Source organism: Tachypleus tridentatus, chromosome 6 (assembly GCF_004210375.1).
Source record: "Tachypleus tridentatus isolate NWPU-2018 chromosome 6, ASM421037v1, whole genome shotgun sequence".
NCBI lineage: Eukaryota > Metazoa > Arthropoda > Merostomata > Xiphosura > Limulidae > Tachypleus > Tachypleus tridentatus.
Window position 1 is genome coordinate 123,358,159 of NC_134830.1, and position 13,323 is coordinate 123,371,481.

A 13,323-nucleotide genomic window follows, 5' to 3' on the forward strand; every position below is an offset into this window, starting at 1 on the left:
TTATGTATTAACAGTACGGTAACAATTATGTAGTGTGTGTGTATGTATATGTGTGAATATCTCTAAAGATGAGTTGTTTTATCGCTCGTTTTACATGGATCTCTAAGCCTAAATTGTATGACTGATAGCAATAAATCGAAGCGAGACGTTAAGTGGCGTATTTATTTTTAATAAATTTGTCAATTTCCAGACATATTTAGTGTTTTAGATTAATGGTACTTGCTACGTTTCTTCTGTTGCTCTAACACTAAAACAGAACGATCGTCTCTCTCTACAGAATCACCTACGCTTTTTTCCTTTAATTTTCCAAAAAATGTCGAACTTGGAAGACGCGTACAAGTAGTGTGCAGTTTGAACAAAGGGCATCTTCCTGTAAAATTCACGTGGACAAAGGATGGCCAGCCAGTCAGCGCTGTGGACGGAATCAAAACTGGGATGTTTAATGAACATTCTAGTTTTCTTATTATTAACAGCGTGTCTGCTTTGAATTTGGGGAACTATACATGTGCAGTCCAAAATTATATTGGGTCTGATAATCATACCGCTCAACTGGTCATTCCAGGTATGTAAGCCGTCAGAAAGGTGTGATAATCATACCGCTAGACTGGTCATTCCAGATATGTGTAAGATATTAATGTAGTGTGTGTTTTTTATCAAGTCTGCATACATCTTTTGGTTTGATCTGATTGGTTAACCCTTTAAACACTAGTTATATTTAGTAGACATGTTTTACTTTTCTCTTATTCCATGTTCAGAAGGGACTTTATTTTAGTGTAACACAGGGCGACCCAAAATCAACCATATTATTCACCTAAACATTTGGCCCTAAAGTTTTTAGTTTAGGGTGAATATTAATCAATATTATCGGTCCTTTCTGTATAATTAATAAATATTTCATATCTTATATATTAAAATACGTAACTAGTAATTGACGTCACTTGTGATAGTTACGTATTGTAATAAGTTACGTTGGTGTAATTTAATGAGGTATTTAGGGCTATTCTATGGTTTAGTTGGTTTCTCTCACTTCCAAATAAAACGATTCATCCAATAACAAGTACTTTTAAATGATTATTTTATCACACTTTAGTCTGAGTCTCTTAATAAAACATTTACATTTTAGGAAAATTTGGGTAACTGAATTTTATTTTATATTTATTCATTTATTTTCACATTCGTGTCATTTTACAAATTTTGATTGTTTGCTAAAATATTCAAGATTATCGCTACGAGGCGCTGGTGTTGCTACATTAGTGCTCAACAATGTCGGTAGAATGTATGTGAAGGATCAATGGCAAAACTTGTAAAAAATATAATATTTTTATGTCATTAAGTTAATTAGAATCAATATTTCCGTACTTTTTGTTCGCATTTCGAAAGATTTATACTTCTTACGGCGTTCGAAACACTTAGGCTTGCCTGACATTTTCTAACGACGAAACTTCTGGACGATGGCGTCAAACATGAAGCGAATATTACGCTATGTAATAGTTGAGGTGCTACTAACAGTATTACAACTTGCTACGTTGTCTGAAGGTGAGTGAAAATTAGAGTTTTAACAAGAATACAGTTAACTTTTAGAATGTCTTCTTTATTTAACTTAAATATTTCGAATAAGGTTAGCTTCCAGTTACCATTATGACTCTTTGATCGTTCTATTTTTACTAGATATCCCAGATTTCCAGTGGCGAGTATAAGGTGTGTGATGATTCTACTTGTGAGTGCTTCTTGGGACTGTTTTGATTGTACCGTCGTTCGAATTATTTTTATATCATAGTTTCAAGCACCATAGTATAAGATGTATATTTCTATACCAAAGGTTGTCTAATTTCTCCTTCAGGGGGAGTTCCAAAGCTTCATTCGTTTGGCTTTCCAGAGAAAGTGGACTTAGGAGGTAGAGTCCAGATGGTTTGTAACTTAAACAAGGGAAGTGTACCTGTTTCTTTCTCCTGGAGTAAAGACGACCGACCGATCCTTGATGGAAAACATATAGAAATAGGTTCTTGGAATGACATGTCCAGCTACTTAATGATTCACAGCATCTATGCAGAAGACATTGGAAACTATACGTGCTTGGCGACCAATCGCATTGGAACAGATAGTTTCACAGCCAATCTCGTTGTTTCAGGTTTGTGACATCAGCACGTGTTCCCGAATGAACGTTTTCTGTTTGCCAGTAGTGGTTTTCTTTGAACATAATAACATAAACAAAACTAGCTCATTGTTTTCTTGTTATCCATAGTTACCAAAGATGAATTATGTTCTTTGTAGAGAATCTGTATATCATTATTATTAAAAAATTGGAAGTTAAGGAACTCTTTATTTAAACCGGAATTTGTTACTTTTTGCTAAAAGAGAATTAAAATTTTGTCTTCGTAAATCACGTGTAAAATATCTTTGGTTTTCAAACATGAGTGAATTTCTGTTGGTTTCAAGTTACCTTGGTCAGTGGACTTGTTAAAATATTGTGATTTCGTTTTCTCTTATTTAGCACCATTTCTTTTCTTAATTTTACGTTAGATCTTGATTTCTTAGTTTCACCACTGTGTGGTGTTGTAGGCTATGCTGTTCAGTGTTTGATAGCATAGACGAGGTGACATACTTCTAATATTAGTTGAGTTATTTAATGGTTTTCTGATCTTTTAAGGTTATGTATGTGCATATTTTCTATATTTAAATGGTTTTCTTAATTTTGTAAATACTAGTCGTAAAGCATTGAAAACGCTTTCGTAACTTTAATAGTGCCTCTTAAGACTGCATAAAAAGGCCTTTTCAAGTGGACATTGACGCGCAGGCGCAAAATACTGTGACGCCCGCCACATTTCATGCAATAAAATGGCTGTAAAACATGAAATAGTACTATGGACCTTTGTACAAATCGTCGTTCTTAACCTGGTGATATCAAAAGGTAAGTTATTACAAATTCTTTCAGCATAATTATTTTAAATATTGTGTTTTTGTAGACGTCGATACGTTTTAATTGGTTAATCTTGTTTTCAGTTTCATTATTCAATTATTAAAATTATTCCAACAATAAAACTTTAAATTCATCATCTAATTAACATTAGCTTCAGATCCACCCAAGATCCAACCGTTTGTATTTCCGGATAATCTGGAGATAGGAACCCAAACTCGTGTGACCTGCGGTCTTCAGAAAGGGTCCTTACCCGTCAGGTTCACTTGGAAGAAAAACGGAGCCGCATTGAACCCAGTTCCAGACAAAATACGATTTCTGAAAGACGATGGTTTTGTTATGTTGGAGATAAAGCATTTAGATGTTGGTGACGTAGCTAACTACACTTGTAGCGTCAGAAACAGGGAAGGTGAAGACAGTTTTACCTCCCGGTTGGTTGTAACAGGTAGGGTAATGAGATTTGGTGTTATCACTGATATTCAGTAAGATTATTGTAAACAGCTGCAGTGTGTACAGTGTGTTCTAGGTAGAAATAATTTACTGTATTTGTAATTTTAAGTATGTAACATCAAATTAGCCACAAATTTCACACAGTTCATTTGTTTTTGAATGTCGAGCAAATCTACTCCAGGGCTTTTTGCCCTAGTCATCCGTGATAGGTTAGACGGATGGTGGCTAGTGAACACCATAATCTGTTACCACCAGCCATTGAGTTCCTTTTACCAACGAATAGCGGAAATAAGCGTCATATTATAACATCCACACGACTGAAAGAGTGAGCACGTTCAATGATGTTCTAACGCAAGACCTGCATATTATGCCACAAACTGCAAGCCCTTTACATCATTGGAATCATTTGTCTGTGTACCCTGTTGCAGGGTTCACATTGTTCGAACCTGTATGTACTGGGTTTACTGGTTTCTCTATCATCTTGAACGTTTTAACGTTGAAATTGCCCATTTATGTGTATTTTCGTTTACAAAACACCGCAAAACGTGATGATACCACAAGTATTTACCATTTATTTGTCATTGAATATATTATTATCATTATTATATATCAAACACTACTATGTGGCGCTGCAGTCGCATATGAATTTACAGTTGAAGGGTATAATGGCTACTTGTGGAGACCAGTTTTGATGTGGTGAAGCCTAAATGTTTATGAACGCTTTAGTTTTCGAACTGACAGGTGTAATTCAACCATTTTAGTGAACTATTTAGGGTTCATAGAACCTATCGACCGAGGTTAACATTATGAAGCTGTAGCAGAAGGCTTGCCTTTCTTTATCAGAGACGTGTCCTCGTGACGTCACACAACTGCAAATGGCGACTAAATTAATTTGGATGAGAAGTGTTACGATATTGTGGTTCATCGTTGGATCAGGATTGTGTGGTACGTTTTGCTCTAATATAATATAAAAACATGTGGAGTAAATATATATTTTCACTCACTCTTACTGCCTTTAATGTAAATGAACCGAAAGATAAGTGGCTAGTTTTAGTTTATTCCATCATTTTATCTTTAGAATTACCGGTACTCCATCCAATCCACGTTCCAAAAGATGTCGAAATAAACGGGACTGTTCAAGTTTTCTGTAATCTCAAGAAAGGATCTCTACCAGTGGAGTTCTCCTGGACGAAAGATGGCCGCCATTTGCTGAGAGAACCAGAAATTGAAACTAGTACTTTAAATGAACGTGCAAGTTTACTTGTGATAAAACACGTCACAACAAACGACGTTGGGAATTACACGTGCCACGTGGAGAATCTGGCGGGTTCTGCTAAAACAACTGCATCTCTTGTTTTCAGAGGTAAACCCAAACCCACTAGTCAGAATTTGTTGTAACCTCTCTTCATGTAAACTAGTTCATCCAGTGGATGGGTGGATCTCTTCTGGTTTAATATCAGTATCAGATGGGCCTGTACGGAATTTCATGTCTACTCATATTAATCTGATGTAATGACAATAGATGGCTCTGTACAATGTCAGACACACTTGCTCCAATTGTAGTAGTAGCTTTTAAGTTATGTTATACAAAGACATAAAAATTGAAACATACAGTTAAGCACACAAATTATGTTGATAGATTAAAAACGAATGATTCCACCTTGTCAGAACCAATAACAATTTTCACTAATTATTGATTGAGACAGTGTACTTAAATAATTACAAAAAGTGAATTAAACATAAGATTGTTAGAAATTGTTAAAAACAAAATGATTTTAGATGGAGATTTAGGTGGTTCTGGTACTACTCAAATAAATCTTTAGAAGACAGCTTTGTAACTGTCATCACTGTACAAAATCCAAATTGTACACTTACACGGTATATAAATCAGTTATTTTTGTCTTTCTTGTCTCCTGAAGATGGCGAAACACGTCCCACTGGAACATCTATAGTGTTTTTAGTTTTGTATTCTTACTTTTATGTTTATACAATAAATTATGTCATTGAAACGTTGTATATGTCAGTTTATTTTATTAACTTTGCTTAGGAACTGCCAGTTGAACAAATGCACTACTATGTGGCTCTGTAATTGCATGCCAGTTTTACCTTAGTTATTATATAAACTAATTTTCATGCCCAATTAGAACCGCTATGTGGCTCTGTAGTCGCATGTATGGTTTTTTCCTTTTTAAACTAACATTTATTCTAATAAAAGTGATCAATGACATTGATTTACGTGTAGTTGTTTCTGATGGTGTACAGAATTTTCTTGAAAACATTGTTCATTTATCTCGTGTCGGAACGTCAAATCAGCGACCATGTACAGAGACGTCACGATACTATATATATGTCAGAAATACAACATTGGCCCGAGATTCCCAAGAAAAACTGAACCAAATTTGAAATTACGTCACTGGGTAAGTTTATTTTTACAACATCAGTCTTGTTTTCATATTAATATTTTACATAAATAATTCGGTTAGTTAATGTACCACTTTAAAAGTCTATATATATTTAGAGTAGCTGTAATGATTTAGAACAAGGCCACCGATTTTCTGTAAAACTAATATTGTAATTGGCGTGGTTAACTTAACTATTGCACTTTTAGAAAAAACTGGTATTGTTATCGAATATTACATTTTTGTATTTTTATGTTGTACTCCATAGAATATTTAGTATTAGCTGATTTTGTTTGTTTTGTTTTTGTTCTGTGATTCTGTGGTAATTATGAGGCTTTTTATAACGTTAACAATTGGGCCTAAAAACCCGGTAAAGATAGTTAACTGTGTAGATTTGTTCTTCGCAAGAAATATTTTTAAATAAATCTAATTTGTGTATTGTCTGATGCTTGTTAAAGTTTTTTACATAAAAGCTAGGCTATCACACACAAAAAACAGAAAAACATAAACATCTGTTTACTTTCGCCAGAGGGCGTTTAGTCCTAGAAATCAGAAAATTAATTACCACCAACGATGAGAAGTAGGCATAAACTATGGTTGGAAAATGGGGCCTTGGGTTTGCTTTTATTTTTAATGAAAGCACATAATACTACCTACCTTTTGCTAGTTCGCATAAGACTACTTTTTATTGTTTCACGTACGACTGCTTACATTTTTGCTGTTTCACACCAGAGCTAATTGGCATAAGATTTCGAGTTCAGATGGACGCTATTTTCTGTTAGTTCGAATCTTTATATTTTGTTAACTATTACGTATGAAGTAAGTACACTGCTGGCCGAAATCTCAAGGCCAATGAACATAAAGAAAAAATATGCATTTTGCGTTGTTAGACTCTACCACTTATTTAAGTAGAGCTTCGAAAGATGAAAATAAGAAAAGGGAAAATAAAAATAAAAAACTTTTTCAGCATTTAATAGGGAAAATGTAAACACTATAAAATTAGCCTAAATACTAGCTGGTCAAAAGTTTAAGACCATGCCAAAAATAAGTCCTAAACATGGTAGGAAATGCTCAACAAGACGTCTCAGTAGTGAGTTGCGCGGCCGTCATTGCGAATAAATTCAAACATTTGCATTGATATGGTCGATATAAACGTTTGCAGAAGGCTGGCTGGAATGTAATTCCAAGTGGTGAAGATGGCTTCACGAAGATCATGCACTGTTTGAAATTGACGTCCATTTCTATACTCTTTCCTTGCCACCCACCCCCAAACATTTTCAGTGGAATTCAGTTCGGGCGAACACGCTGGATGGTCCAAAAGAATCACGTTATTCGCCATGAAAAAGTCCTTTGTCTTGCGGGCATTGTGCATTGCAGCGTTGTCCTGCTGAAAGATCCAATCATCTCCACACAATCGAGAGCCTTCAGTCAATAAGGATGCTCTCTCCAACATCCCAGTGTAGCCAGCTCCTGTATAACCTGGAGCTTCATTGTTCCATGGAAGGAGAAAGCATCCCAGATCATGATGAACTTATTCCACTGTGTCGTGTAGAAAATATCCGGTGGGATATCCTTTTCGTGCCAGTAACGTTGGAAGCCATCTTGATCATTTAGGTTATTTTTTTCTTCCACTTTTCTATGTCTCGTGCTTGGTGCTTCTCAGCAAAGTTTAACTGAGCTGTTTCGTGGTGTGGAAGGAGGAGAGGCCTTTGAAGACGTTTACGGTTTTTAAAGCCTTTCTCTCGTAGATGCCGTCTTATTGTTCTTGAGCTGCATCCTGCGTCCGTAAGGGCCTTAATCTGGTTCGACGATCGGTTGGTGTCTTGTCTGACATCCCGTCGAATCCTCCTGCTCAACGCCAGCGAAATTTTCTTGGGCCGACCACTTGAAATTCTCGTTCCGTATCCCTCAGGGTTTTTTAAGAAATTTGCAGCAGCAGTTTTACTACGCCCAATCTAACCAACGATGGCACGTTGAGAGAGACCTTGCTTTTGCAGCTCGACAATTCTGCCACGTTCAAACTCTGTCAACTTTTGAACTTTTGCCATGTTTTTTATCCAATGTAACACAGGAGATGTGAGTGAGAGATGTTGGCAACGCTAATGCTTGAACACAAATGACTAAATTTCGTTAGGTGTTTACCGATAAACGCTTCGTTTCAATATGGTCTTAAACTTTTTACCAGCTAGTATTTAGACTAATTTCATAGTGTTCACATTTTCCCTATTAAATGCTATTTTTTTTTATTTTCATCTTTCGAAGCTCTACTCAAACAAGTTGTTGAGTCTAACAACGTAAAATGCATATTTTTTCTTTATGTTCATTGGCCTTAAGGTTTTGGCCTGCAGTGTATAGTTTGTTGGGTTTAAAATTTCAAACTTTATTTTTCATTAGTTGTCACAATGTGGCGCTGTCAGAGTTCGTTATTTGACGTCATAGCTAGAAAAGGAACGAAGTATTTGTATGGCTATCTTTGGACATAATAAGATATCGAAAATAACTTTCAGGTTGACTCTTTCGTACGTTGTTAACAATGTTTTTATCAGTTAATTTAAAGAAATGAGCTTGCTTTGCTAACACGGGGAATTAATAATATCGAAATTATAACATAGCTTTGTAGCGTTTATTTTATAAGCTAACAATGGCGTCTCTCTTTAGTGCCACGTTTATAATATTCTACATTTATTGCGCATCTTTTGTGATATCTTCGGGTTAGAAATTATTTAAACCTTATCTGATATTCTGTGTTTAGGATTGATAGTAATTAGGGTATTTTTTGTTTAAATTTAACAGCAATACTAGGATATATTTTTCTTCAGGTTTAAACATTATGTAATATGCTATACTTAGGCTTAACGTTTGTTTAGGAATAAAACATGTTCAACCATTTGATAGTCGTTTCCTTTTTCGACGGTTGTTTGTGGTGAATGAAAATTCCATTCACGAAGAATTAACGGTTATGTCTTGCAATTAATACACAAGTTAAAGTATTAAAGATACTTTTTATTTTAGGGTTTTCCTTGATCCTCAAACTTAGGCTAATGTGTTTGTTATTTAATCAGGAAACAAAATTAACAAAGTATTGTTTCAGTTACAGATCCTCCAATGATTCAGTTATTCATTTTCCCGCTAAGTGTCCACCTGGGATCACAAGTTCGTCTCACGTGCGTGTTATCAAGAGGGACGTTACCAGTTAGTTTTACTTGAAAGAAGAATGGTCAGGAAATTCTCTCTTCAGAAAATGTTTTCAACTCATCAGACAAGAAACGTTTCTGATGTTAGAAATAAAGTCACCTACTTCCGACCATACGGGTAATTATAGTTGTGCCGTTAGGAACACCACTGGTGAAGATAGCTATCCGGCACTGTTAGTAGTAAAAGGGGTAGGTGCATAAGGTCGTTCTGAACAGTTTCTTCCCTTGTAGTTCACCTCGGTAAATAAAACATTGTGTACTGAAGACGTTCTGAACAGTTTCTTCCCTTGTAGTTCACCTCGGTAAATAAAACATTGTGTACTGAAGACGTTCTGAATAGTTTCTTCCCTTGTAGTTCACCTCGGTAAATAAAACATTGTGTACTGAAGACGTTCTGAATAGTTTCTTCCCATTATTTCTTGCACATCTCAGTTCTGTTTTAGAAGTTAACTTGTTGCATCCCAGATTGGAAATTAAACTAATATTGTATTTTGGAGGCGTGTGTGTTAAGAGTAAAATCATTATTTGCTCAGACGAAGGTAGTTCTAGATTGAACAGTGGTCACTGATAACCATTTACCATTCCTCAAGTGTATCGGCTAAAACCAACATGGATGGTTATTTGGCAATAGCCGTTTCTACAGCTTTATTGTTACTCTAATAAATGTATGTTACGCTGGTAGTTGACGTTTAGCTGATCGACCATTGACAAACTAATTCGTGTCAGAAACATTCCCTTGTCAAACTAAAACCTACAGTATTTCTACATTATAATATTCTTCAGCTGAGGTAACCTGCAATAAGAAATATAACAATTCTGAATTGATTTTATTTTTAATGAATTTCAACAGTTTAACACTAGGGGGCGTTCTGATTTTCCGACTGCATCATTGCTGTGCTTATAAATGGCGTCCCTGTGTCTATAAGGAAATCTATGGTCTCTAAACTCAAGTGTTATAAGTTGGTGTACGGTTTGACATCGTATTGTGACATATAACTAGTATATTTGTATATTTCTTCTAATTAAACTAGAACAGAGATTTCTTCTTGAGAGCCCTCGAAGTACTTTGTATTGCGGATGTTGTGACTTCACGTCAACCAATGGCGACAGAAAGACTTAGTTTCGCGAGACACTTGTTTTTTGCTTGCTCTTTGTTCTTCAGACTACTCACAGGTAGGTTATTATTATATATGAATCTTTTCAATTTTTAAGTTGCTTTGTAAGTCATTTTCAAATTTTCTTTTTGTAGTGTTCTCAGGAGAACCTCCCAGAATTCAACCTTTCACATTTCCATTGGAAGTAGAACTAGGAGCACAAACCAGTGTATACTGTGGTCTCTCCAAAGGAACAAGACCGATCGACTTCACTTGGAAGAAGAATGGAAGAGCACTTAAATCAGTAAATGGTAAAATTCATATCTTGACGCCAGATGGCTCTACTGTTCTTGAAATCCAAAGACTAGATTCTTCGGACATTGGAAACTATACGTGTATTGCTAGAAATTATTTTGGAGAAGACGTTTTTACCTCTAGCCTATTATTGGAAGGTAAGGCTAGTGAAGTTAAATTATCTGACTCCAACTCTGACTGTTCCTCTTTTATATATAAATACTAAATAGATCGCGAACAGTTTATTATCAAGTTATAACACCGACTCACTCGTATTTTAAATACAGTAATGTATGTATCGTGTTCCATTAGACTATTTTAATATTAAGTACCGTGTTTTTGTTCTGTAGTTTTGATTGTGTCGTATAGACTACTCTGGACTTTGAAGTTCATTATAATTTCTTAGTTTGTCACTAGTAGGCGCTGGTTATGCTCGTATATATTTTCTGTTAGCACTATGTTCTGTATCCCAGTGGACTAGTTTTGTTTTGGGTTACGTGCCACATGTCAAAACCCAATTTTATCAGCATATTTTCTTTCACACCATCTTCCCATTTCAGGACACAGTAAGTAAAGTTATTGGTTTTGTTTTGTAAGAGATTGGTGTACGTTGATAATTTTAAGGAAATTATTTATAAATATGTTATAATTCTAAGCCTTTTCAGTGATGGATGTATTATTGGACATGTCGAAGTTAATCAATGGAAGAGAAAAATCTTAGGTGTGTTACCAAAACTTGTAGTTCCCGGATGTGGGAAGATACTTGGACTGCAAGGAATTAAGCTGATTAAACTTTAATCTAATAAAATATAGATCGGTTTAAGTTACAGTTAAGTTGAGTGGCTGTTGACAGTAAGTTGTGATCTTAACTAATTCGTAAATCGTTCTTTTTCTGTTTTTATGTTTTCGATTTTTGAATTTTACCTTTTTTTTACTCTTGCTCAGTGTTGAAGCTGGTTCCATACGCAAAAAATAGGCTTAGGCTAAGTATCTGTGTAAGGACGTTAGTTTACGCATTTACCGTATGGTGGCGCATTTAGATAAATCTTATTAAGCTGTACTGAAAATTGTTTATCTGTCTTATGCATTAACATCTAGTTATTATTAAATATATAGTTAAGGATGAATCTTGAACTTATTAACTTCATGTTAAGCCTGAACTTGTTGTAGGGTAATGGATAACTTCAAATAGTTTTGTACATATTGAGTTTTTGAATTTCCTATCTTCATCTTCAGTATTCTTTAGAGAAAAAAAATGTTTAGCTCAAAATTCATGTACGGTAGATGGCGCTTTGTAATTGCTGATCTTTTGTGTACAGTGACAAGTACTCCAAGCTTAGTCTCAGGGTTTTTTCACTAGCATTAGTTATTTTGTGCATTTGGATATATGTTGGCAAATGATAAATCTGAAATCCCTTGTAGGTTTGAGTGTTAATCTTTGACAGATGTCAACAGGTATGTTTTATTAACTTAAGTATCTTTGAGGCAACATAGATTTTTGTTTGTGTGGAATTGGTGTCGCCAAGTTGTGACGTCATCGTCTTCATGTGCAAATGGCGGCGAAATTAACCTCGTGGATTTTTCTTGGTGTAGTCATCGCAGTGCGTGCAACAGGTAAGCAAAGAATGAAACAAAAGGTGTTAGCTTATAATATTAGATTACATAGTTTATTCGCTTCCATATATTCAATAACGAAATCTTAATGATAAATGTTCACCTTTATTCATATTAGATACTGCTAGTACTATTTTTGTGAAATTTTCACCCGTTGTCGGCTCGAACAAAATTTTACGTTAAATATGTTTAATTTCTGGTTCTAGATAGCCCCAAGATACAACCGTTTAATTTTCCGTCAAATTTGAAGCTTGGTACCAGGGTTAACATGCACTGCAGTCTCACCAGGGGCTCTTTACCTGTGGATTTTACTTGGAAAAAGAATGAAGAAGTTCTTGACGTTCCAAAAGATATGGGACATTTGTTCACCCATGATACATTTTCAATGTTGGAAATCAGTTCGCTTCACGCTTCTGATATTGGTAATTACAGTTGTATAGCGAAAAATTATTTTGGTGAAGATGGCTATACAGCACCACTATTAGTCCGAGGTAAGAGACCCACTTTATATTAGGCCTATCCTTCATCTTACGTGGTATCATCCAGGTCTGTAAATACGGTATAATTGTTTGACTGTAATGGCAAAAAAAAAAAAAAACATTCTTAAAAATTAGTAGCATTGATTGAACAAAAAAACCTGTTTATCCATCAAGCCCTTCCGCTCTATTTTTAGATTGTTTTCGACCAGTTTTACCAAACGCTGTATAATCACCATCAACCTTTAGAAACTTTCTTTAACATTGACCACTTGTCTGCCTGGATTCTGATTTTTATGATGTACAATATGCCAGTTAAAGATTATGAAAAACCATTCATCTTTGTTCTACTCGTTTTGTCCATCTTAAATATGTTTGTCGTTAATAAAGACCGATATTAGATATTGAGCAGTTTTTTAACAAGGTCCTGTGTTGAATATCTAGGTATTAGTTTATTTTTGGTTATGTTTTATTCTTTGAGCTTTCTGTATGAACTATGGCCGTAAGTTTCACAATAAAGAATCATAAGTAATATTTATCATGTGTTTTATGGAAGTCAGAGTAGCAGACGTGTGTACATGTTCTAGTATTTACTTTTAGTAAATTTGATATTTTCCACATTTTCGTATAACTGTTTTAAAACAAAGTATAAAAGTTTGTCTGGAAAAATTGTTGTAAATGAAAATTTTTGTAGCGTCTTTGGACAAACTCACGTTCATCACTAGTTCCAATATCCACTGACTTAAGTTACCTGTGTATGATAAAATAATTTAGTACTTGTAAACTCTTAATACTTGTGTTGTAAAGCAATTATAAAATTATTTGAAATATATTTTCATAGAAGTATATAAACCGCTATGATTATTTGCCGCTACGTGGCGCTTTTGC

At 34.9% G+C, this 13,323-nt stretch overlaps 1 protein-coding gene across 14 annotated transcripts in view; it reads left to right on the forward strand.

The window, feature by feature from the left end:
* Window positions 1–423: 423 nt before the first annotated feature.
* The window catches only part of LOC143253526 (cell adhesion molecule Dscam1-like), a 37,957-nt gene continuing 25,057 nt past the window's right edge, over window positions 424–13,323 (forward strand). For 4 of the 14 annotated variants that reach the window (XM_076507546.1, XM_076507545.1, XM_076507544.1 and 1 more), the window contains exons 1-9: window positions 424–562; window positions 1,414–1,536; window positions 1,841–2,128; window positions 3,069–3,359; window positions 4,443–4,727; window positions 5,678–5,781; window positions 9,989–10,130; window positions 10,207–10,503; window positions 12,166–12,450. In XM_076507546.1, coding sequence (XP_076363661.1) covers window positions 1,452–1,536; window positions 1,841–2,128; window positions 3,069–3,359; window positions 4,443–4,727; window positions 5,678–5,781; window positions 9,989–10,130; window positions 10,207–10,503; window positions 12,166–12,450 — 1,777 coding nt within the window. In that variant the 5' untranslated portion in view covers window positions 424–562; window positions 1,414–1,451. Of the gene's footprint in view, window positions 563–1,413; window positions 1,537–1,840; window positions 2,129–2,450; window positions 2,909–3,068; window positions 3,360–4,001; window positions 4,310–4,442; window positions 4,728–5,677; window positions 5,782–8,895; window positions 9,147–9,988; window positions 10,131–10,206; window positions 10,504–12,165; window positions 12,451–13,323 lie in introns of those variants that run through there. The other 10 variants (XM_076507556.1, XM_076507555.1, XM_076507549.1 and 7 more) reach the window with 9 other exon arrangements.